The following is a 26,838-nucleotide window of genomic DNA, read 5'->3' as shown; positions in this document are numbered from 1 at the left end:
CTGCAGACGGCCGCAGGGCCCAGGACAAGTCTCTTTATTCCTCCGGCTCTAACTTCCCTCGTGAAACTGCGGGATCCCACGAGATTATCTAAAACGTTTTTCCTGGATTGCGGTCTGAGAATGTGTATGCGAGATGTCGAATGTATACTAAATATGTGATTTGTATTTATTTATAGTTTATTAAGAATGAACATAAATTTAGATTTATCTGTGTATTAAAATAACTTTGTTTTTACAGGAAAGATGATAAAGACTATGCTTTAAAACAAATAGAAGGAACCGGGATCTCTATGTCGGCATGTAGAGAAATAGCAGTAAGTGAAGCTCTTTTTATCATCATTATTATCAACTGACTTAAGAGTGTCAACTATGTAGATCTCTTTATTTGTCACATATACACATAACTGAAAGTTAATAAATATTTTTTTGTATCACTAGCCGTAGAAAAATACTTGTTTTTTAAAGAGAAGTAAAGGTAGCATTTGGATCTAGCAAAAATTTCTATAAAAATTCATTTATTTGGGATTGAGTCCATTTCAGTTGTTTATATAAATATATGTTTTTCCAATAAATGTCATTAATTAAAGGTTCAGTTATTATTTCATGAAGTGCAATGAAAGTGGTATGATAGTTTAGATAAAGTTAAAATTTCTATTTTAATGAGATGAGATGAATGTTGTTACTTATATGAACGTAAATGAATCTGTGTTATTTGATTTTAATTGTATCCACCTGTTTATTTTAGTATGTGAATGTATGCCTTTTTCTTCTGGACACGTACCTAGTTTTACATGTGGTATTAGAATCTAATTTTTTATTTAAAGAAAAATAGGCTTCATGTTAATTCATTACCAAATAATTATTCGTACAATTAAACTGAGGATTACTCCCATGCGATTTTTTAAATCTATGTGTCCAAATTTGTCTTTTCTGGCTTTGAACAGAATATCCTAGAATAATTATTATGGTCTTCGCTTTTGGTGATTTCAGCCCGTCTAGCTACAACTAGGCTCTCTTGATCTGGAGATATTAATTTAGATAATTTTACTGATTCAACAGATTCTGTACCGCAGAGTTTTCAACTAACAGTTGTTTATTGTATGTCATGTTGACGAGAACTAGACTAGGTAAAAGTAAAGAAACAGAACAGATCGGGATCCCAGGCCTTAAGTATTTACATGCTGATAAGGAAAGAGGCTTATAAATTTTATAACAACGGTGAGCCAGCCTCTATGATAGAAGCGTATAGAGAACGTCAGAAGGGTGTACACCTAAGCTGGGGAATCAAGGAGGGTTCCAGGTTTTGGAGGACGGGTAAGAATACCAGCAGGAGAGAACAGTAGGGGCGAGATAGAGGCCATTCGTAACCAAAGGCATGCATGTCGGAAAGCGTATTTCATTTACTCGATGAACCTTTTATACCCTTGAATCTTGAGGCAGCGTATCCGTACATTAACTGTCAACCCTTCAGCATCTACTATACTGTATATTCTAGTTAGTTTTAAAGAATTAAACCCACGGAACTGTGGTAAATGGCGTCAGACGTCACGATAGTGAGTACTTTCAGGAGGGACAGGGAAAGGCGAGACAGGGAGGCAGAGCAGTCTGCAGAATGCTGGGTCTGGTTGTCTGGGTTGAGTATGTGAAAACTCACTGAGCTGTGCACTCATGGGTCATGCTTTTAAAAACAAACAAAACTGTGCCTTTAGGAACAGACACTCTGTACGTTTATATTGATAACTGTAAATGCAGTTTAAGCACAAAAAGGAATAGGAAAGGTTATTTTTAATGTACTCGATGGTGGTTCTTCAACCTGAGGTGAACAGAAATTTTTAATTTCGATGAAGTCTAATTTACGAATTTTATCCTTTTTATGACTTTTTGTGTGTGTATCTGAAGAAATCTATCGACCCATTTGTTGTCGAAGATGTTTCTCTGCATTTTCTTCTAAAAACCTTGATTACATTTCGTTCATAGGATGATGTGGGGTTTGAGGCTGTCCACTCATCCCCTATGAATGCACAATCGTTGTAGCATAGTTTTTTGAAAAGATTCTTCCCCATTGAATTCCTTTGGCACCTTCGTAAAACACTAAATGGCTTTGTAAGTGTGGGACTTACACTGTTTCTGGGCTTTAGTGCGTTCCACTGATCTCTGTCTATTCTTAACGCCAACACCAGATTTCTCGGGAGTTACATACAGCAAGACTTGAAGTAAGGCGGTATCAGGCCACCATCTTTATTCTTGTTTCTGCATCGTTTGAGCTATTTTAGGTCCTTCGCATTATTATGTAAAATTTTTAATCAGCTAGCCAATTTCTAATTCTAAAAAATGCCTAATAGGGTTACGGTTTTTATCAGTTCAGAGAGAATTGACATCTTAATAATTCTGAAATGTCCAAGCCATGAATCTAGTCTGTTTTTAAGGTTCTCCTTCATTATTACTCTCACCGGTTTTATAGTTTTTAGCATAGAGGTTTCACACACCTTTCGTTAAATTCATTCCTAAGCACTTCATGGTTTCTGACCCTCGTACATGGAATGATTTAAAATTTTTTATTTTCCATTCATTTGCTTCTGTAATCAGAAATAGCATTGATTTTTTTTTTTTGATATTGTACATCATGTAAATAATATATATCTAAGTTCACTGGTCGGTTTTTGGTGATATCTTGGGCTTTTCTACATAAGTAATTATGTAATCTGGGAATAAAAATAGTTTTTCTCCTTTCCGTCTTTATGCTTTTAATTTTTTTCTTTCCTTATTGCGCTGGCCGGGGCCTTTCGTACAGTGCTGAGTAGAGGTGAGCACGGACATCTTGACCTGTCCCCGTCTTGGAGGAAAGTGTTCTCAGGAACTAAAAACACTGGCTGTAGGGTTTTTATAGATACCATCAGTTAGGCTTAGTTTGTTTCCTTCTATTTTTTTCATAAATGGTATCGAATTTTAGCAAATGCTTTTCGTGTTGCTAAGGAGCTTTAGGTGTATGAGTTCGAAGGATGTTAGTCTATAATTATCTTCTTATAACGCCTTTGCCTTTGGTATCAAGGTCGTGCTGTCCTCACGAAACAAGTTAGACAGCATTTCTTCATCCTCTGTTTCCTAAGGGTTTCTGTGTGATTGATAGTTATTCTTCCTTAAATGTTTGATATTATTTACCAACCAGCATTATTTTCTTAATAGAGGTAGAGCTGTCAGATTTTATATTTCATCTTGTGTTTGATGAGTTGTATTTTTATGTAAAAATATTTGTCCCTTTCATTTAAGCTATTGACTATATTAGCACAGTGTTGTTCATAATAGTCCCTTATTATCTTTTCACATGTGTAGCTTCTGTAATGGTGTCCCTATTTCATTACGGTTTTGGTAATTTCTGTTTTCCGTCCATATCAATGATTTCTGCTCTTTATTATTTCTTTCTTTATACTTATTTTTGGCTTACATTTCTTTCGTATTTTTTTAAGGTGAGACCTTAGGTCATTGATTTTTAAACTCTTGTAAGCAATGAAAACTATAAATTTCCATTTAAGCAGTGTTTTCTTTGCCTTCCACAAATTTCATTGTATTTTTATTGTCATTTAGTATAAAATACTTAAAATTTCCACTGTGATTTTTTTCTTTTATTCATGGATTATTTAGAAATGTATCGTTTAAATTTTAAATATATGAGGCTTTCTGGGTAATTCATTATCGTTGATTACTAATTTATTTTCATTGCGGTCAGAGAAAGGCGATCCTATATTTTAGAGAAACACACCAAAATACTTAGAGGTGAAATCGTATGAGGTCTGGTATTTACTTCAAAATAATCCAGGATTGGTAGGAAGAGTGGGGATGAACCTAGATAAGATGAGATGTGCCGTGAGTGGATAATGATATATGGGCCTTTGTTTTACTATTCCATATACTTTTGAAAAAATTTCCATAGTAAAAAAATGAAAAGAAAAAAAACCTTCGTCTCCTTTAGCAAGTCTTAGCACACCCCCCTTCCATTTGTGAAATCTTCCTCCGCGATCTCATTTCCCACCACTCACCTCCATTATTCTCTCACGACCTGTACCCAGTGCATTTTTGCGTAACACTTGTTATAAGTTATAGTTAGCGGGCGTTTCTCTTTATGTGTGTTTATTTTCTCTTTATTGCCCCTGCCCCCATACACTGTGACACATTTCTTCAGCAGTGTGTGCTGGGTCTCACACAGTGTTTGCTCAGTAAATAGGTGTAAAGGGAATGAGGGGAAGGAAAGAACTCGGAGAATTTCTACCAAAGTCGAGGGCATCGCACAGCTTCATCCTCACTGTATTGTAAGCGGCTTGGTTTGTATTTCCAGAATTTCCTGTGAGCTGGAATGCCTTAACTTACTGGTTTTCTGAGTGTGCTTCAGAGGGCCGTTGGTATTTCAAGAGGCCGCCTGGTACTTGGGAAGAGGAGGCTGGGGGGCAGAGGCGAAGCTCCAGACGCGTTTTTAAAGCTCGCATCTACTCTAACCAAAGTACCTCAAAGTTTTTAAAAAAATCAGTTTGCAAGAATTTGACCAAAATAAAGGTTCCAGAGCTTTTAAAAAATTGAAATAAATTCCGGAATAATTTTCATTATGCTTTTACAGTCATTTTAACTCAGCTGTCATACTTATGGCATAAATTTAGAATTCGTAATTTTTGCTTTGTTCTGAAATTTTCGATATTAGAAATCACTGTCCTTTTGAGATTATTTGAGTTTTCTTACCTATTATCTCACTGTTGTCAGTGGTATTTATTGACAAGATATAGTTTTAAATATTTATTTTTTAATTTGTACTTTGAAAGTTCAGATTAAGCGTGATTTTTTTTTATGGCACAATTGGAATGAATTAAGTTTATGATGAATGATGTATTAAACCATTTTTATTTATTTTCGGCAGCGATCTCAGTGCCGAGGAAATTACAAGATTTTATTCCTAGGAGAATTAGAAAAGTTTAGGTGGCGTCTGTGACGGAAACCATTGCATAAATGTACTTAAGCCTTTCCTTTAAATTTTTTTTAACACAAAATCTTCAGAGAGGCCAAAAAACTTATAAAATGTTAAGAAACAGGCACCTGTCTGCTACGGCGTCTGTTTGCGGTGATGACATCAGATAAGGAAACCATGGGAGCCTCCCACAGGTTCCCACAGTGTCAGAGCAGCCTCCTCCCAGGGTCACATTGGCTGCGGAGACGCTGGCCGGCTAGAACACCTGAGCTCAGGTCCTGGCTTTACCTCTCATCTCTCTCGGAGGACGCAAAGCAAGTTACTTCATTTCCCTGTTTTAGTTTCCTCATCTGTGAAATAGGAATCATAACAGTATCTCATCGGGTTATGGTGAGGAGCTTTGTGCATAATTCATTTATTCATTATCTGCCAGATACTTAAAGAATGCCTACCAGGTAGGTGCCAGGCAGTGTGCTAGAAGCTAACGGTGCACTAGCGAGCGGGGCACTGCCTGCCAGTGTCCAGGGTACAACCTCGCAGGTATTTAGAGCACCTGACATCTGTGTTTGGCTTTAACGAGAACTCATCTCCGAGGGTATGAGGTCTTAGGAGGTATTGGTGTTAGCCATAGAATACTGGCTTTTTATTTTATTTTATTTTATTTTATTTATTTTATTTTATTATTTATGTTATTTTATTTTTTTATTTTATATTTTATTTTATTTTTTTAGGCGAGGCAACCCTTGGTTGACCTCACAGATCACAAGGACCTTGTCAGCTTACAATCCCTTATGTTGTATTTTTTACGCCTACAGCACCTGGTCTTCCTAGGTGGTCTCCCATCCAAGTACTGACCAGGCTGGACCCTGCTTAGCTTCTGAGATCAGACATCGGGTTTGTTCAGGGCAGCATGGCCGTAGACTAGCTTTGTATTTTAAAAGTGCATTAATTGTAAAGGCGTTTAAATACTGATTCTAACCATTACCTAGGAATGTGACCTTGAGCAAATTCTTTAACCCATTTATACCATTATTTCCTCATTTGTGAAGCAGAAGTACAGTAGTTCCCCTTTATCCACGGGGGACATGTCCCCCCATGGGTGCCTGAAGCCGCGGGCAGCACCGAACCCTGTTATACGCTAGAGCCTTAAACAGCATTGGCTTGGAGGCTCCGACCCCAACACAGTCGACGATCCGAGTCTAACTTCTGACTCCCCAAAAACGTAACTACTGACAGCCCACTGTTGACCGGAAGCCTTACCTGACAGTCGATTTGCACATATTTTATATATTACATGTATTATATACTAGATTCTTACAGTAAAGTAAGCTGGAGAAAAGAAAATCTTATTAAGAATCACAAAGAAGAGAAAATAATTTACAGTATTTATTGAAAAAAAATCCATGTTCAAACCTGTGTTGTTCAAGGGTCAGCTGTGTTGTGTTTTTTCCTGTACGTACATACCTGTGATAAAGTTCACTTTTTAAGTGAGGCACAGTAAGAGATTAACAATAGCTAATAATACGGTAGAACCATTATAATAATATAAAAGCTACGTGAATGGCTTTGGGGCTATTATGAAGTAAAATAAGGGTGACTTGAACACAAGCACTGCGATACCACGACAGTCGGTCTGATGCCCGAGAAGGTGACTAAGTGACTGCTGGGTTGGGGACCTATACAGTGCGGACACTCTGGACGAAGCAGGACACAAGACTTCATTCATCATGCTACTCAGAATGGTGTGCGACTGAAAACATCAGTTATTTCTGGAATTTTCCATTTAATATTTTCAGATTATGGTAACTGAGACCATGGAAAGTGAAACCACGGATAAGCGGGGGACTGCTGTAATACAAATATTTCATGGGGTCGGTCACGATTAACTGAGATAATGAGATGATGCATGTCGTATGCTTCCTTGGCAGCCAGAATCGCTTAATGAGATGGTTGCTGCTTTTAAATTTTTTTTTTAATACAGGAGCTAAATCTCATCTTGGAGGTAAAATTGAGGCGATAGCTAAGAATAGCTTTATATGTAGGTTTCTAAGAATTGAAGAGAACTTTTGCCAAAGCCTTGGAGTTTGTTATCATTTCTACCCTGCCATTTTCCCGAAAGGACTTGAAATAGCTGCCCAGCTGAGCAGTGCGTTCCGGGCGTGAGCTCACCGAGGAAGCACTAACCCAGAACCGAGACGAGCGTAGCACGAGGTCTGACTCCTTCAGCCAGCGGGTGATCCCAGGTGACCACGAGGTCTCAGCTTTCCCTGTCAGATGCTTTGCCCTGTTTGTTAATCAGGAAGTGGACAGTTCTAGACACTGGCCTTTAGGTTTCTGAGGATTTATACATAATATCTTAAGTCTCATACATGAAATGATATTCTAAAAGCAGAAATATATAACTTGGATTTAATCTTGCTCCTGAATAAAATAAGTACCACTTTCTAGACAATAATCGTTAATACACGTGACTTAATGTATATTCCAATTACAGTCTTGTCTTTGCTGAATTCGTGTCAGAGACCCTAAGATATCATTAACGTTACATTCACATGGATTCCCTTTTCGGCGGCGGTGTTCTCATAAAAGGTATTGGAGTTGTAAGTTCTAAGACCTCGACTTTCACTCCCATGGCCGTCATTTATTTGGGACGCATTTGGAAGGCAGTATGTGAGTTAGTTTTAACTGATAAAAACATAATATCGAGTCTCATAAGAAGTTTTTCTCATCATCGTCGCTGTCATTTTGTTTTTGCTTGGTAGGTGGGGGTGGGTGCTTTTTAACTGAGAGGTTATTAAATGGAGATAAGAGATTTTAAATAGAACAATGTCCTCCGAGGAGATGAGAAAGGTTAAACTTATGAAAACGTGTTCTACTCAGATGCTTCTGTCTGTATAAGTTCTTTATTATTTTATGGAAAAGATGACAAAATTTTAATCAACTTTACCATATAATGTAAATGCCTGAAAAACTAGGTACTGTATCTCACAGAGATGTATTTTCAAATGTTGCAATTCATTTTTAAAAGAATTACAAACTAAAGATTTGCTCTAAGTTCAGTTGTTTTGTGATACCAAAACATAGACAACTAGAAGAATGGGGGAAAGTATTTGTAAATCATATATCTGACAAGGGATTAATATCTAGACTATATAAAGAATTACAACTCAACAACAATCAAAAAAAAATCTAATTCATAAACGGGGAAAGGACTTGAACAGACATTTCGCCAAAGAAAACACACGAAGGACCAATAAGCAGATGAAAAGATGCTCGACATCATTCATCATTAGGGAGATGCAAAACCACAGTGAGTTACTACTTCATACCTATTAGGATGTGGCTATTAAAACAACAGGACAGTAAGTGCAGGTGAGGCTGTCGAGAGGCGGGGACCCTGGAGCACTGACTGGGGATGGGAGTGAGAACTGGCCCCGGGGCTGCGGAAACCAGTTCGGTGGCTCCTCAGAAAGTTAAAGAATTATCACGTGATCCAGCAGTCCCGCTTCTAGGTTTATCCCCAAAGAGTCGAAAGCAGGGGATCAGGTACCCACCTCTCCGCCGACAGTCATAGCACTGTTATTCACAGTAGCCAAGACGTGGCGACAACTCACATTCATCAGCACATGAATGGACAAACAAAATGTGTGCATACATGTGATGAACCGTGTTCAACTGGAAAAGAGAAAGAATTCTGATGCACGCTACAACATGGAGAAGCCTTCGAGGCCTTATGCTAAGTGCAGTAAGCCAGACACAAAAGGAGTTACTGAGATACCTACAATGGGCAAGTTCATGGAAACAGAAAGTAGAATAGAGATTAGCGAGGGCTGAGGGACCGAGGGAAATGGGGACTTATTGTTTAATGGATACAAAGTTTCTATTTAGGATCATGAAAATGTTCTAACGGATAGCGGTGATGGTTGCGCAGTGTCGTGAGGGTACTTAATATTAGTGGATTGTACACTTAAAATTGTTAAAATGGTAATCTTTCTGTTATATGTATTTTACCACAATAAAACATTAAAACAACATTAGAAAGCAACTGAACAATAACAAAATAAACAGATTTATTTTATTATGTTTTTTCAGTATCTTTCCCCCACAGATTTTTCCTTATTTATTAAAGAAACACCTGTATAGACATGTGAAAATTGTATAGGCACTTACTAGAATTTTAGGATCGAAAATTACTAAAGTTGAAGATTGAGTCTGTATAGTCTTTGAGTTACAAATGATTGGATTTTTTAAACATTTTGATGGCAGAGATTTTTAATGGGTCTCCTTTGTTTTGCAGTTACTCCGAGAGCTCAAGCATCCAAATGTCATCTCTCTCCAAAAGGTGTTTCTATCTCACGCCGATCGGAAAGTGTGGCTTCTGTTTGACTATGCGGAACATGACCTCTGGGTAAGGTGAATTGCCGGGCGACACACAGCCACCGGTTTCTGTCAGGGGTAGGAAGAGGGACGAAAAGCAATTTAAGGAGCTACTCTTACTGCGAGATTTACAATTGTTGAGTAAAAGTAACCTCGTGGAATGTGCTCGATGGATCACCAGGGCTAGAGTATTTTGCTTTGTATTACTTACTACTTTTTGATCTTATCAGTTGGACCTTTCGGACATATTACAGAAAACAGTAGACTCTGACGAGTATACACTCTTCAGTATCGTTGCCTAACACTCAGTTTTTGATAAAATCAAAAAATTAACCGTAATAACTATCTTGTTATAAAATTGAAAAGCAGCATATTTCCTTTCATTCTGTAGTATAAAGGGATATGAAGTGAGAAGGTGCTCTCCTCATGCAGGGAGACAAGTATGTCATATTTGGAAGACTGGACAGATCTAGTGGTTCTGTTATTTGTCATGTGACATTAGGCAAGTCTCTTAATGGCTTTAAAGCTCTAGTTCCCCCCTCTGTAAAATGTAATCCTTTTGCTGCCTTTTTTATAGGGTTTTTCTGAAGAGCAACTTCGTATTCGAAAGCTTTACAAACTAGGTGTACTATACAGATGTAGGAAATTCTTAATCATTTGTTGAATATCGTTCACGGCCGACGCTCAGTGCTCTGATGTATTCTTATTTTCCTCAGCAGAAATGGGACACTGTGCTTGCTTGAGTCGGGCAAGCTGTGTAGAGAGAGCTCTGCTCACAGTGCGATCGGGGCACACAGAGATGTGGCTCTTAGTTGTTCTGTGTTCGTCCAACCCGTAATGCGAATATTTTCAGATGCCGAGACTCAGCTAAATGTTTGAAGATTCTCAAAGTCAAGTAATTACAGTTTATCAGTTTAATATAATGAGCGAAGGATGCTATTTCGATAAAAATTATTATAAATAAGAATTTAAGTTCATTTTGTCTAAATAGCTGAAATACAGGCCACTGCCTCAGTATTTCGAATTTACTAAGGAGGTCGTTTTTAAAAAATTGGTATTTATAAAAGTCTTGAGTGAACTAGAAATTTACTCCCTTGTTAAATTTAATAGTTAGCTTTTTCAAAAATCTAAAATGCCATCTGGGGGAATAAGACTTTCTGATCTCTGTAATGAAAATCTATAACAGAATAGTCAAAATAATTTTGAAACATACAAAACTTATATCCTGATTGGTAGTAAACACAGATTACCGTTTAAAAAACAGAACAAATAAATAAAACCCAATGTTCCATTAATTCATTAACGACTACTTCACTAATGTAAACTATGCTTTTTCTGATATTTAATAATTAATAAGGTCTTTAAACACTACGTTTTGCATACTAGCCTATGTTTACTAGATTAGCATGGCTGTGCATTTTATGAGATAAAAGAGAAGATATATATACCAATATTCAAGGAATTATAATATCCTGGCTCAGTTTCGGAGACCTTCAAAATAATTTACATTTTCATTCAGCTGTAGTTCGTAATTACAAATACAAAATTCTGAAATAAAACTAACACAAATTCCAGTAAAACCGGAATTCACCTTCAAAAATAGCAAAATAGTTTCAAACTCTTCTGCTAATTTCCAGCATTAGCCTCATTTACATAATTTAAACTTTAACAGATTTCAGATATGGAAGCTTATTGAGTTTCATTATACTTTCAGATTTATAAGAAGTAGCCTCGCTCTATTTGTAGATATCTGTTTTCCATAACTAAATGTGATTTGATTCAAACTGTTTTTGTAAGTTGTCTGGAAAGAATTGTTTCAAACAGAAAATAGACACATGAAATTTTCTCTCTGTTTTATTGTCCACGGTCCACGCTGGTTGTAAATATTCTTTCATCGTTAGCTTCTGTTCTTTTTAAAAAAATCTAATCAAATCAAATTGGGATTCTTTTAATAAAAATTCATTAAATCAAGTGGCCAATATTGAATTGAACCCTGACCATGCTCAAGCCTAACATGAAATCAAGTTATATAATCCAAATGTGTGAGAAAATTTCCAGGTTGGTTTATAAAGACAATTTGTAGTAAAACATATTCGAGCATAGGAGATAATTGTGATTGGGGGATAACTTCATAAACTATGGAAATGTCGAACCGTTGTACTGTATACCTGAAACTAACCTAAACTAAGATAAGATAAAATAAATGTGATTTCTCGCAGGCTGGTATGTAGCACTGCATTTTACCTGTATGTATAATAATTACACTTTTGCAAATTATGCAGCACGTAATTGTTGCCAGATGCATATAAATATCAACACTGGCTTTTTCATGATCCTGTTACCAATACCCACTTAAGCCATATAAGTACTGTTAATGTTCGTTTTAATGCAAACTAAATGATAATTCAGCTTACTCCTTTATCCATTTTATTTCCTCATTTTAACTGGAATATTGAAATGAGTTAGCTGGGCTGTTAGGTGCCAGACGATGACCAAAACAGTTGTGGTAAAGAGTCGTTTTAAAAAAATCACTTAGGTGTTGATGAAATTTTATGATATGCATACCACGTATTTGTTCCATAGCCCCAGAATACAAATGAAGATAAAAAAAATGTCTCCACTGTAGTTTTCTGTAGTTTTACACTTTTGGTAAAAAAGTAACTTGTAATAAATACCCTAATGAAAGCATCAGCTGAAGGAACGCGGGTGGCATTGGTTGGTTACTTTACTTCCCCTGCGTGTTCCTTTCTGTCATTCTTACTCTGGCAGGTTTTACGTTCTTAAAAAATGATCTACTTTAATTTATTTTTACTAGGCTCTGAGAGCCGCTAGCTCTTCTTAAGGCGAACAGTCTGGATTGTCACATCATTTCTTAGGATAGGTGACAAAGAATTCTAGATTATTAAGAGTGACCGTAGCTATATTTTGTTTGCTCGCTCTTAAATAAATTCACCTTCAAAAATAAGACTGAAAAGTGACCGAGAAGAAAATTAAAATGCTGAATGCTGCTAATAAATTATCGATTAATTATACTCCATATGTGCCGGCTGATACACTTGACCTTCCCACCAGCTGGTCTTTGCTGTATATTCTTTCCTTGGAAAGTAAAACTCTTTCACTAATCAGTACTTATTCCTTATCCATGTTCTGCTCTCTATATCATAAGAAAATAGGAAGTAAAAACGTTAACTATCTATCTCAATCTCGTTTTAAAATTATGCTCACTAATTGCAAGAGCACACTTGATGTTCACTCACAGATACTGGTCAGGAATCTACTTTTGTGCGTGTAAGATGCCAAGCGTATGCGGGCGTCTGACCTCTAGATTTTCTTGCAGTTTAAAAGTGCTTTAATTAAAACGAAGAAACCTGTCGAGAGAGTTTGAAACATTGGATCTTGTTTCTGTTGAGGTACATTATTCGTAAAGTAGTTTTTCTGTTTTCGGATATCGTGTTTTACTGGATGTCCAACAACATTATACCTACGAAGCTGTGATGGATGGCTTTTTTGAAAATCTGAACCTTTTGCATTTCTAAATATTTCCAGTGTGAGCTGGTCATTTCCACGTTATTTCTTTGTGCTTGTGCGTATTTCCTCGTTTGTTTTCTTTATAACCCATCCGTCATAGGCGCCACATCCACGCTGTCAGCCAGCCAGAAGTGTCTCTTGAAATTGGCTCTTTTTAATTTAATCACTACAGAATAAAAATGATTGTGTTTCTGGCAGAAAATTTTCTACCAGATAAACGGGTTACATAGACTCTAAAAGTAATTTTTACTTACACTTTAAAAATAAAATCACATTATCTTTCTACTTCTCTGTTATAATCACTTATTTTCTAGTCACCAGCACATGCTTAGGAAATGCAGTTTAGCTCTAGTTATTAGGAAAATTTTAAGTTGTTTCTGTTTTTCAGCAGAATGTGTCATTACGTGTTCCGCATATTCGGGAATCCCCGAGTATTTCTTTTTCTGATGGGAAAACGTTAGGCATCAAATCGTCTTTCCGTCTTGTCTTTTTTAAGCTTCTAGTGACGTTTGGTTTTGTTTTTCTTTCCTTCAGCACATAATCAAGTTCCACAGAGCTTCTAAGGCGAACAAGAAGCCGGTTCAGCTCCCGCGGGGCATGGTGAAGTCGCTGCTGTACCAGATCCTGGACGGGATCCACTACCTGCACGCGAACTGGGTGCTGCACAGGGACTTGGTGAGTCCGCGCCTGGTGGCTTCAGCTGGAAGGCTGCGTTGGTGGCCGGGTGGCCTCCCGCTCGGCCCTGGCTGTCACCTGGCGGGGGGCCGGCAGCGCCTGGCCTCGAGCTTTCCTGCCGTGCGTCCTGGCTCCGCCGAGGGACAGTAGCCGAGGGACAGTGGCCGTTGTCGGCCCAGGAGGTGAGGGAGCGCTCGTGTGTCCCCCCCAGTTCTCGTTGTCCTGAGTCTGGAAGTCACGGGCTCGCTTCGCGTTGGTGATCCGACGCCAGGCAGACTCCAGAGACGGGTATGTTTAAGGGTAACTGAGTCACCTGTCAGAGGAGCTGTCGCCGCACCAGGCAGCCGGGGCCCGCGGCCGGAAGCCGTCGGCGGTCGCGGTCGGGCGCGTTACTGGGAAGTCACATCGTGTTAAGGCACGTGCAGTTTTAAGAACTAAAATTGGCTTTTTAAGTTTTCTTCTACGTGGCAGAATCTTTCGCGCCCTTTCTTTACGCATCTAGCACGAGGTCACTCATTCAGTCGTGCACCGTTCATTAAATCTTCACAGATCTAAGTGACCGCAACGTCACAGTCCCCTTTCCTGCTGCATGATCACGGTGCGCGTGTGTCCTCTTTGGGATGGGAGGGACTGTAGGAAGGTTCACAGCGCCTTCGTGTTGAACAGTCTCGAACACGAGGCTGGGAGCGATGACCCGACCCGGCCCGGGGGTGCACAGAACGCCCTGCGGACTCGGGTGGGGCCACCCACCTCGTGCAGTGGCTTCCTGGGCTGCTCTGCACCTGACGCCTCTGCTCTCTGGCCGCCGGATCAGACGTCCGCTGTCGCGGCTTCTAGCGCCCTCATCCGTCTTCAGTCTCCTCGGAGTGCGTGTGACGGCGGCTGAGTCATCTCCAGCTCTCAGACCCAGAAAGCGTTGCGCCGAGCACCGATAGCACTTCAGAAATTTGTTGCAAGAACTTTTTTCCTTGTGCAGACTCTGCGTTCATTAGAACTAAAATATTTTATTATTGACACACGGTGGATTCACAGAACGTGAGAAGTTCTTTGGCTCTCGATGAAGCTGAAAATTTCAGCTCTTTCGGGTGGAATCGACTCAGGGAAAAACCATTACTACTTCGAGGCACAGACTTTTTTTATGATCTCTGAAAGAAAATCTGGGCTTTTTCCTCATAGAGCTAATGATATTAAGAAAATGCCACATTTTTTTTTTATCGCAAATTATTTTTTTTAATTGAAATGTGTATGTTTATTACATGAAAACAAACTGATTTTTAAACCAGTATTTAAATTTTTAAGTCACTATGTCATGTACTTACACCACTTAGTAGTAACTGCAGCAGTGAAGACGCCGAGGAAGTCTGATTTCTTTTACCTCTTCTGGGGGAGCGCGTTGTGTCGCTGTAGCTTAAAGTCTCTCTGACATGGGGTCGTGTGGAACAGGCCGCTTCAGCTGTCTCCGTGAGCTCTGTACCAAGCGTTGGGGACGGCGGGAGCCGCGCCCCCGGGGGCAGGCAGCAGACGGACGCACTGTCCCTGGATGATTTTAAAACATTAGTGAAACAGACTAAAAGGAGTCGCTTTTTATTGTCGCCATATGCTGGCGACGCTGAACAGTATCAGTGACGAATATTTCTGTTCACCGAGGCGCCCCAGCCCCACTCCCCTGTGCCCTGCTGTGCTGTCCGTTCAGCGGTCTCTGTGTCCCAAATAACTTCCCGGCTGTGAGGTGTCTTGTGGCTGCTGCCACCCACTTTGACCTCCCTGTCCAAGTGCGATTGCCTCCGCTGTGCGTGACTGGGTAGAGCCCTCTCTGAGCGTCCGAGCCCCCTGTGCGTGGCGGGCACGCAGAGGCCCGCTGAACCCGTGTGTCGTGAAGGCGAGGACCCCCGCCTGCACCTGGGCCCCACTGGCTCCGCGCCCGCCTCCTCAACGCGCTTCAGTTCCTGGAGGAAAGATTCATTTCCATGTTCTTAAAAATGTGCCTACCTTCCTGCCGAACGAAAATGAAATTTTGGAGTTTTGATCTCTAATTTTCACCTATAGCTACATGGGATATTAATATGTATAGTAATACAGTATTTCCTCTCACGAATACTCTTCAGAAGCTGTATGACATGACTTTTTATACCCTTCTCAAATATTTCTTATTTACAGATGCAATATTTACCCTATAAGAACAAGTAAAATTAATGGTTAATTATAGTCTTTGCTCCATTTCAGTCACGTTTAGATGAAATGTGACAAAACAGACCTCATGCTATGAATCGAACCAGTTTGTTGAGTAGATGACTTGCCATAAGAGACTTCACACTCAGATAGTTGGCACAGACTCCCTAAAAACACTGTTTAAGTAATACCCCAAAAATGAAGCTTTCGTTTAATAAAGTTGACTTTCTTGTTGACAGAAATACTGGGTTGAGATGGCAGAGTTATGAAGTTTTTTATTCAATATGTGAAATTGAGCTTTAATAATTAATAATCTTATATAGTAAATAAAGATTAATTTTGTCACTATTAATCGTCTCATAGCCCTAATTGGGGTCTGTCATCCTCGGTGGGAAATACAGATTTAGTAATTGTGGAACCCTTGTTGGGCTGAACAGGCTAATAAGTGCATATGTACAGACGTCTTAAGAAAAATGAGTCAGAAAGGAAACACACACGATACTTATTTTTGCGAGATAATTTAAGAATCCAAACCAAACTTTTTAGGTGTAGAACATTAGAATATCTCTGTGTAAGTTGGTTTGCTTATGCGCTCAGTCCGTTAGCTGTGAGCAGAGGTGAGTAAAGGTGTGTGTGCTGAGTTAGCCTTGTCTTTCCTTTGACTGCTCTCTACCTGTCTTCCTTTATCCTTCTCTTCTTGGGAAGTGAAAACGGTTTGACCAGCAGTCCATAGTCCGTTTCTGCCCTTACCGCCTGCATCAGTCAGGGTTCTCCAGAGAAACAGAACGTGACTTATGTTGAAGAATCTCCTCAGACAGTTACAGAGACTTGGCCAGTCCAGGGCCTGCAGGCAGGTGAGCAGGCTGGAGATCTGGGGACGAGCCGCAGGCCGTCGGCTGGCAGAAGTCCTCCTGCTCATGGGGGAGCAGTCTTTGTTCTAGCGAGGGCTTCAACTGCTTGGGCGAGGCCCACCACGCTCTGTAGGCTAAGCTGCTCTACTCAGTGTCCACCTGGGGAAATGATAATCTTCTCTAAAAACTGCTTCACAGAAACATCCAGAATAACGTTGGACCAAGTATCTGGGCACCGCGGCACAGCCAAGCTGATACGTAAAATGACCATCCTGTACAAATGGGGCACAAGTCGAAGTAATGTGAGAGAAGATATTTCAGGGCTTCCCCCCGCCCCCAAATTACCTGCTTATAAGAAGAGAGGAATGTTGAGTTAAAGATGATTAAGAATTCTTACCTGGTCTTATAGAGGAACTAAGTGTGAAGTCGTAATGATAACTTCAAATAAAGATAGATTTAGGTGACTGGATTAAGAATTGGTTTGAAGTCTGTTAGGCTGATTGGGTTGAGTTGGGTGGTTTTTCTGAGCTCAGTCAAATAAAGACATGAGGCACACAAATCCTATTCGGTACTTTTTGTGTAGGAACCAGGGTTTGATCGGGCAAACCTTGGTGTCCGAACTCTTCTCCGAGAAGGCAGGCCTCCCACCCTGAGTGAAAGCACATTGTCAAGGGCACGCAGAGTTCTCTGTTGTGACCATTTCGAGGACATCCAGCCAATCCACTCACTTGTCTATCTGGCCTCTTATAGTAGGACTGATTATCTTCCATAACACTTTCTAAATTTAGGAATGGTTTTCTTGTACAGTTTGTAAAAAATTAAAAATTTGGAAAACATTGTCAAATATCCACGCATCCCAGTGTTCGTGAACCGGTGTGAAGACCGACGCTGAGCCTGGCCCGTCCCCTTTTCTCCGTCCATCTCAGTCCTGACGCTCATTTCTCAGCCAACCCAGAGCCTGGCCCCGGCTTGGACCTCCCCCTGCCCTCCTCTCCAGCTTTTGACATTCCGTTCATCCTTTAAAGCTCCAGCCCTGCTGCCTCGTAATACCCTGTCCCCACCATCACCCTGGCCGGAAAAGAGACCGTTTACACCTAAAACCCTCGAGTTGCTTTAAACTGCCCATCGCAGTGGACTGGTTGGGGAATATGTTCTCTATCTGACGAGAAGCTCTTGAGAGCAAAGAGTGTGACTTAGTATGTGTTCGTATCCCTCCCAGTGCCCAGCAAAACATGCAGCATGCATATACAGTATTGCTTATATTTGTCGAATGAATGAACTGGTTCATTTATGCCAAAAGCAAAGTGGCTTCCACAGCCACTCTCCGTCGGTTATTTCTGATGTCACCCGATGCTTCTCCACGTCTGTTTTCTTTTCTGCCGTCCTCGTATCTCCGCTGTGATGCGCTGCAGTGGAACAGGACACAGAGGCTTTCCATTCGCGCTACATCATAGCCCCTCGGCAGCCTCCATTTTTACCTAAAAGAACGCAGCTCTTACCGGTCACTCCAGAGACCATTCAGCTAATGACATCGATCTGTCTCTCTCTCTCATCACACTCTTCCTCCACCCAGTATCTTCGTTCCACACAGTGAATGAAACCTGTTTTTGACCCTTTGCTTGTTTATTCTGATGTTCTGTCTCTGTGTCATTTTTCCAGTTTTTTTTTTTCTTCAAACTTAAAGTTAGAACATCTCCATCATAGTTCATTTACATCCGCTTTTTCCCATAGGCATCTAAGCTCCTTCTGTGCTGCTTTAATCGGAGATGGGGGGCAGTGCCTACCTTTCCCCAACACGCCAGCTGCTCTGAGCTTGCGGCCCTTGAATTCCACTCATACGCGACATCTAGCCGACCCGTTTATTCCTAATCACAATGTCAATCATTTCTAGCCAACGGTGGTTCGTTTTTAATTTTCACGTGCTCTCAGTATTGGCTGAATTTTATGCTTTTGGTTGAAAATATTCGTGCACCCATATCAGACAGACTGTAGAAATAGTCTACAGTTAGACTCAATCTCTAAGTTTTAAAGACTTGGGCTTTTGACATATTTTCTAAGGAACTTAATAGAAAGTAGAGTAGAGTAGTGGTTAATATGACTGGCCTATTTTGCCATTAATTTTTGTCGGGTATATATCGAGTTCTCATATGGTCACTAATGTGTTCTACTTTTAAAAAATCTGATATCCAAAATGCTATTCTAATTATTACCCGAGCGGTTTTATAGTGGTAGTTATCATGGATCTGCCAGGCCCATAGGGTTGTGCGTTTGCCCTGTTGCACTAAGTGGAGAATAATATTAAATGAGATACACTATAACCTTTCATTCTATTTTTTTTATTCAAGAATTACCAGGCCGTGTGTGTTTTGTAGTGGCGCAGCCCTCCGCTAGTTGTTCGCTCCTTCCCTAAACCAGTTCAGAAGCGTTTTTTATGCCGTGGTACATGTCTGCGGAGATTGCCTTTGGGCATATCCCAGTGGGGCTATCCTGCTGTGACTAGTACCTGATGCGAGGTAGCCCGGGGGGCCACTGCTGAACGTATTTAGAAGATGCTGGAGCCATTTCAAAGCTTTAATCTGACTTATTTTCTTAAAAACCTGATAGCGCCATTGCCCTGCTGTTTACTTTAATTGTACCTGGTGGCTTGCAGTCACTCGGTGGAGCTTTAGCTGACCTTGGCGGAGGTTTCCCAGCAACCTAAATTAAATAAGTTCAAACTGTCAGAGTGAGCCTCGACTAAAATTCAGTTTCATAGGGCTTACTTTACCAGGGCATGTTATTTTATATAGATGGAGCAAGGTGAATTGTCGGGATATTTTGGATCTGATTCTTTTTATTTGAAAGATCGCCTCGTTTATTAGGTTTACTTACTGATACCAGTGTTTCCTTGTGATTATATGATTTGTTCGTTGGAGGTGCATTTTCTTATTGTCCACTGAACTCCACCGCCAGTAAATGGAGAACCTGAGACGTGAAGAGCGTAAGTGACTGGACTCTGGTTACTTGGAGAACGCTAACAAAGCGGGGCTGATGGAGTGAGGGGGTCTTCCTCTCGGCTAGTGAGCTTTAAATTGCATATTGTAAGCCATAGTGCGTCAGAAATCACATGACCTATTTATTTATTCATTTAATCATTTATTTATTTATTTATTTATTTATTTATTTATTTATTTATTTATTTTTTCATTCATTGAGGGAATATCAGAGTGCATTGTATGTGTCAAGGGTAATTATTGTTTTATGAAACTTCTGTCTAGTGATATATGTTTACATGTGATGTGGTCACGTAATATTAAATGACTTTCTTCCTATGAGCTGTGTTCAAAAAGGCTGGAGAGGCACCGCACTAGACTGTTTCCCAGAAGGTTTTGATACGGTTAGGAAAAGAAAATATGAAGGAAAAAACAGTCACATCTTTAGAAAATACTTAGTATTTTAAGAACCTTAATGTTTTATGCAACCTTCTTGACGTTGATTATAAAATCATTCTGAATAGCAGCAGCCCTCAGGGTTTATATGTGAGTGGGAGGATTTCAGACAAGTTTCACTTTCTTCCTTTAATATCTCTCTAAATTGTCTGACTAGTATGCAGTTAATATAACAATAACACATTATTGTTATAATCGGAAAAAAAAAGGTTTCGTTTGGATCAGAAAATGGAGGGAAATATTTAGTGTTATTCAAGTGTACACATAATATTTAATATGGTTTTTAATATGAGTGTTTATCTAAAAAGAAGTCACGCATACACTTCCTTTCTGCATAGAAAGAAGGGCCATTTAATTCTTTAGGGGGGGCGCAGGGAGGGGAGGAGCAAGCAGAAAGGACCCAGGAGCATCCGTGTGCCGACAGAGGCAGAGGACACAGTGGTTGACAGGTGGCCCACGGCGACTGTGTTTTCAGCCCTTTCTAATTTTTTTGCCCCTTCTCTGTGCGTTAGCTTCCGTCAGTGAGTGTTGGGAACATATTAAGCAAGTTTCCTCAAAACAGAGCTTCTTAGAAGAAAAATACTTTGTAATTATCAGGTTTAATCATCACTTATTACTTAAAATTTGCTTCATTCATTGGGAACTCCGGGGATTTCCTCTTAATTTTCTCGTTCGTTTAATGGCGTAGCTAGTAAATGGTTCGGATTGCATCCATAAAATTTAGGCTTGAGGATAAAGCACGGGTTCTGTTGATAACAGCTGGTTAAGGCAAACTTAAACGAGGTTAGTATCGGTTTTCGTTAAGATTATGAGTATTGCGATTATTTCAGAGTATGTTTATTTAAGTGACCAAGTGGGTAGTTTTCTTTCTTGAAAGTATTTTCTTAGTCATATTTGAAAAAATTAGCTTTTCTACAAGACCATGTATTATATTCTAGAAGGAAAAAATGTGTTATATGTTTTTAGTATCTGTGCTGCCTGCTGCCTAAGCGAGCACGGAAAATACGTGTTACGTATTTTTTTAAGTATTAACAAAAATTGCGTGAATAGATTCGCACTATCATGAGAACTTATTATATAATAAACCAGAGGCTGTTTCCTAACAAAGAAGGGCATTACTCATTATTGTCATTAAGGAGAAGAACTTTGTGCCTATAATAAAAATTTTTTTTTGTTATTTATATCTTAAAACTACACTAAATCCCATGTGGACCATAGGATGTAAAATTTGTATTAAAAAATTAGGATATGTATTCCAGCTAGAGCTGAAGGCATATTCCTCATTATTTAAGAATTGGCAGCTATCACTAAAGACGTGACAGATGTGCTGAAATGTGAAAACACTGGGAAAATTCTCTTTCAGAATATAAAATGTGTAAAATTAGTAGTAAAAGGAAAGTAATTTTAGAAAAATGACGAAAATAATGGAATATACCTTTGCTATTTAGAGTAGAGAGAATTAATTTGAACATGTAAGCTTAATAACCAAAGTCTCTTCAATAAAACAAAAGTAAAAAGAATAACATTATTGAAAATATTAGAAGTTAATATTATATATCAATTAAACTAATAAAAGTTATGAAATTTTATATAGATATTAGTTATAAGTATACATTGCTTTAGGTTTTGCAGATCGGTTTTATCATACTTAATGATGTTGTTTTTATAAAAGAATGTTGAATTTACAAAATCGATGCTTGATCCTTTGAAAAGCAAAATCTGTTCACATGGATCAAAATCTTTATGTTTCTAATCTTTACCTGACAATTTAACTTTTTAGGAATTTATCATAGGTGTATATAGAAATGTTTGTCATGGAATTGTTTTTCTTTTATTAAGCAACTAAGAACAACCTAAATGTTTAATAGGCGACGAGTTCTATGAATTATGATGAATCCATATGATTCATAAAGATTTTACTAGAAGAGTAATTTCCAGATTAAAAAATCTTTATGATATGATAGTGAGGAAAAATGGTACAGACGATTCTATTTAGTATGATGCCATTTTTTATTTTATAAGGAAGAAAAAGAGAAAAAGTTATGCACTCTGAAATGTTTGTCGTGATGTCTGATAGTTTAGGGATTATAGGTGGTTTGCTTTCATTCATCTGTCAGCACGTTGAACTTTTCTCTGTTTCCCAGGTTATATGTGTTGAACGTGTATTACCTTTGAAACTTAAACAACAAAACAAAATCGTACTTTTAGAACAATAAAGCCATAGACATTAGTTGATCTGATAATTCTACTTCTGAGATTTTATCCCAAGGAATTACTGGGTGTGTGTGTCATGGGAGGTGTTATGATTTATGCATACAGTCTCATCAGGGTTGGCGCCAAATCGATAGAAGGATACAGTAGAGTTAGTGAAAGTAATACAAACATCCAGCTTTGTCGAGAAAATAAAACTTGAACACAAAACAATACTGCTCACTGATTGTCGTGATACTCCCAAAGATATGAATTAACATTGTTTAGAATAATATTTGGAGTCACAGATTTGAATATAAACTAGGTGTACTTTTTAATAAATTTAGTTAAATTCATAATAATGAGCAAAACTAGTTATTCTCTTCTTTCTTATCTGATGCTGTTAGAGTCTTTGTTTTAACTGTAAAACTTCTCAGCTTTATAAAAATGCAGTTAATAAATCAGACTTGGAAAAACACATTTTTATCTATAAGAAAATGTGCACACATTATTAATATGTGCACATAATATGCACACATATTCTTTACTAGGAACAAATAATATTTTTTCCTCGTTTTTTAAAGATAAATCTATTCTTAAAGTTTATTTCTGTTGCCATGGGATTTCTGTGCTGTGTACCCATGTTCCTCCATTGTTATTGAAGTGAGTATTGCCTTTGCTAGTCTTGACAGTGAGTAAATGGTCCTCGTGTCAGTGAAAACAAGAGATTATATTCCAGATCCATCTCTTAGCGCTTAAACTAGTTAGGATGCTAAGCCCCAACTGCCTAAAATGGAGAACTTACGAATTTTGTCATTTAAAGACTCAAAATTTGTTAGTTTAAAATATACCAATTTTAAACTAATAATCCGAATTGTGTTTATTATTGTAAATACTTTCGATGGTATTCACAATGTGGCGAAAGCCCATTGTAGCTTAACCTGATCGTAGATGAAAACAAAAGTACTCAGCAGACTGGACCGGGGGAAAGTGTGAGGTGCTCATTGAAAGGATGTGTCATCCGTTATTGGCACAGTTACTCTCCCGAAGTTAATCCTAATTCATAAAATATCTCCATTTGCATCGAATATGGCTAAAGAACCTACTTCCTATTCTTCCCACTAGAGAATTTCTTAGGTAAGTAGAAAACTAGTCAGCGTGTGTCATTTTGGGGTGCTGCTAAGGAAGGACGCAGTCTCCTAAGCGATACCCGCATCCCTCTGGGAGAGGGTGCAGCCCCCGCTCCGCGGTCATTTAGTATAAGACGTCGGTGAATGATCGAGGCGCCCTGTTGTCTATACTTATCTTTCGGACCAGATCCTGGTCGTTCACGTTTCGGGCAGCTCCGGTGTCATCGCTTTGGAGGCTTTTCCTTGCTTGACGTCACCCCAGCCGACGGTCTCGTCTGTGACCTCTTTGAGGACGAAACTGCTTGTTTCTATATTTGTTGATCTCTAGTTCTCGAGTGCCTCTAAGTTCAGTAAGTAGATGAATGAGTGTATGGTGTGTGTACTCTTTACTGTAGAAGATGAAGTTAGGTGTTACGAGTAATATGTTGTTCCTTCGAGGAAGCAGATAGAATGTGTTAAGAATTCTATACATTTTTCCAAATTTATACAAAAAGCAGGATACTGCTTTACTAGAAGCTGTTAATGTCTCCTTTAGCTTAAAGGCGTGAAGCAGCCATCCCGGAGTAAAATGTATTATTAGGGATAAAAGCTACTGATTTCATAGCTCTAAAAAGTAAAAACTGTATTAGAAAACTATCCTCCAGACCTCATTTCCAAATTTCTATCTGTCACTTAACTCTTTATTATTTTTATTAAGACAGTTTTTTAAAATTACTGACTATATGTCTATTTGAGACTTTGCTGCCTGCGTTTGAATCTCATATATGTATCAGAGTTAATTTTTTAAGTATGTGTTGCACAAAATGATTAACAACCACAGCAAAACAAAGTCACTGAGTGTCTAGAAAGTTTGTCGCCAGGTTGTGTTGTTCGTGATGTTCGATGTTTCTGAAGGTGTCATTCTGAACAAATTTTGGAGAGAAGCACTGACGGTGTTTTCTTAAGGACGGCTGTTTTTTTCATAGACAGACCATCAAGAATCAATTTTTTGTATGATTCAAAGTCTCCGTTTCGCCTCACTACGTTAGTGGACGCATGAGAACCCCATTTTCACCCCCAGAATGAAAAGTTCTTGCTGCCGTTCTCACGTCTGCCCCTACGTCAGCTAGATACCCCTGACTGATAGCGGCGGTGTCCCGATCAGCCCCAGCCCTGCCCTTTCTCCAGACGGAGCTCCCCGTCGTCCTTGCTTTCCCGTCAGAGTCGGCTCCGGAACCGAAGCAGCGGCTGCTGCATGCCACGGTCCCCGGCACGTCAGATTCCGGAGGGCAGAAAGCTGCGACACGGCGGTCGTCTCTGCAACACAGAGATCTTGCTTTACAAAACATCGGTGAGATGCGTTTGGAGCAGGACAACGGAAAACAGGGAGGAAGGCCACGAGACTGTAACACAGGGCGTGCTCTTTTAATTACACAGGCTTTTGCTTTCTGGGAGAAATAACACAACAGTAAGATACGGATATCGGAGTTGCAGACAATCGGGTATACGTCGAGCGTCTCATTGACTCGTTTCGTTGTTCCGCAGGCCGTAAAGGGTGTTCTGTGATCACTTCTGAGCATGGCCTAAGCTATACTGAAAGGTAGTGCCGTGATGTTAGAATACTTTTAAGTCACATAGGACCTCTGATCTCCATAGCAACGAATACAGTCGAATGGAGTAAATACCTCATCAAAACAAAATTCTTTATGTTCTTTCAAGGTGATTATGTTTAATAGCGTCTAAGAGATCCCAGACTATTACTCATTGTTTCGCATATTATCGCCAGCTCCTTGAAAGTTTTGGCTCTGGAACTAACACTCCTACCGGTTTCTCCTACTGATAGACAGAAAAAAGAAAGAAATTTGCTTTTTTTAGAGACTAGAATATTGTCTTAGTGTGGCACGAAGTACGAAAAAGTTGTTCTTCAAGTCTTTTGAAGCCTTCCTTAATGCCAGTTAAGCAACAACACGTGATTATTAGGCCACTTCTGCCTTTTTCTAGTGTGATTTCCATTAGGTTACATTTATACAGGAAATTTCATGTTGGGCTTGTCTACGAAATCAGAATATCATGCCCAGAGGCATATGGAATGCTACCATGGAAAATCACTTGAGAGGGACCCCTCGTTTCTGAATCGGTGTTATTAAAACAACGCTTAGAACTGTCCTCTTTTGTTTATGACTACAGAGCATACCCAAACTGAATTTAACCTCACTTATAGGTAGAGGTACTTTTAAGCAGAGATAGGTCATGGCTTTGCCTAAGACCTGCTTTAGATCATGCAGTAGGCAGTGTGTTGCCTAGCAAAGTGATTTTTAATTAACTGGAGCTTTGGCCCCAAATCCTAATACTAGGCCAGACCTTGACAAAGAAACGATTTGTTCCCCATCGATGCTCAAACCCAGGTTTGGAATTGGACCAGTCCGGTAAGTCCAGAATAAAATGAAGAACAAGAGAAGGTTTTTTTTTTTCCCCTCTTTGCCAGTAGCAGACTGGCCAATAAACTACCTCTCAGGGCTGCTTCTCAGATCTGGGCCCAGCTCCTGAATGAGTAAGAAAGCAAAAGAGAGATTTTTCCACTCCATCCAAAATAGGAGGAGGAGAGAGAGGCCTGCGTGTGCTAGGCTTTTGCCAGATACGGAGAGATTCTGTTAGGATCGGGCACTCCAGTGCCAGAAAAGCCGTCACAGCAAATCAGCCCGATCCACTCGTGCCTCTGGAGAAGGGAGTGGGTTTGTGGCGGAGGGGCGATGGGTGGGGGGAGGGCCTTTCCCTTTTAACCGTGTGACTGCAGTTTGAATGGTTTCTAATCAGATCGTATTCATGTATTATGTCATTAAGAGGGGAAAAAGAATCAGGTTTTGCCAAGGAGCACAAAGGAAAAGTCTTTCGGCGGAGAAATAATGAGATAACAATGACGTAGCAGTGAAAAGTCACAAAATGCTGAAAACATACGGATGGCAGGCGCCGTGTGGAGGGGCGGACAAGGGGGCCGGAGAGCTTGGTGGGAGCAAGCTGACCCCTCATCATGAGGACTTGGGATTTGATTCACAGGGGGCGAGGGACCAATTACAATTGAAATTACGTTTTAGCAATAATCATAAAAGCCAAAGTCTGCCAAGAAATTTCCGACAAAGTTCATCCGGACCTCATCAGTCTCTTTTCTGTTCTTCTGGTTCTGCTCGGCGCCTTTGAAAATCCAGTCGTGATCACAGCCTGGGTATTATTTTGTATTCTGATCGTCTCGTGAATAGTTTTCCACAGTACCGTGAACGGCTTTGGGGCAGGGCGTGACACTGTCAGTACGGAAGGTGGACTCGATGGGAAGAGAATCAGACGGGGTTAAAGAGAAGGGGGTGGCTCCAGGCCCGCGCCGAGGAGCAGGAGGGTCCCCTCACAGACATGCAGGGCCCCTCCCGAGCCACACCGAGTGGAGAGCCAGCCGTTCCCCTGCGGCGGGTGGAGATGCTGCCTTAGTCCTTGTGGACAACACCCTCTGCCTTCATTTTACACAAGCCTCAGAGATCTGGATTCCTCGGACGTAGGCTGAGCCCTATGAGTCT

At 39.8% G+C, this 26,838-nt stretch overlaps 1 protein-coding gene and 1 pseudogene across 10 annotated transcripts in view; one reads left to right on the top strand and one right to left on the bottom strand.

Moving 5' to 3' along the window:
- CDK8 (cyclin dependent kinase 8) overlaps window positions 1–26,838 on the top strand; it is an 86,876-nt gene that overhangs the window by 40,050 nt on the left and 19,988 nt on the right. For 9 of the 10 annotated variants that reach the window (XM_039862984.1, XM_039862946.1, XM_039862967.1 and 6 more), the window contains 3 exons: window positions 239–314; window positions 9,246–9,356; window positions 13,388–13,528. In XM_039862984.1, the coding sequence (XP_039718918.1) occupies window positions 239–314; window positions 9,246–9,356; window positions 13,388–13,528 (328 nt within the window). Of the gene's footprint in view, window positions 1–238; window positions 315–9,245; window positions 9,357–13,387; window positions 13,529–26,838 lie in introns of those variants that run through there. The other variant, XM_039862997.1, reaches the window with a different exon arrangement.
- Window positions 5,755–5,870, bottom strand: LOC120603219 (uncharacterized; annotated as a pseudogene).

This window comes from Pteropus medius, unplaced genomic scaffold, assembly GCF_902729225.1.
Source record: "Pteropus medius unplaced genomic scaffold, Ma_sr-lr_union100, whole genome shotgun sequence".
NCBI lineage: Eukaryota > Metazoa > Chordata > Mammalia > Chiroptera > Pteropodidae > Pteropus > Pteropus medius.
Note: the sequence above shows the minus strand (reverse complement) of the source record. Positions and strands in the feature narration are given on the sequence as shown.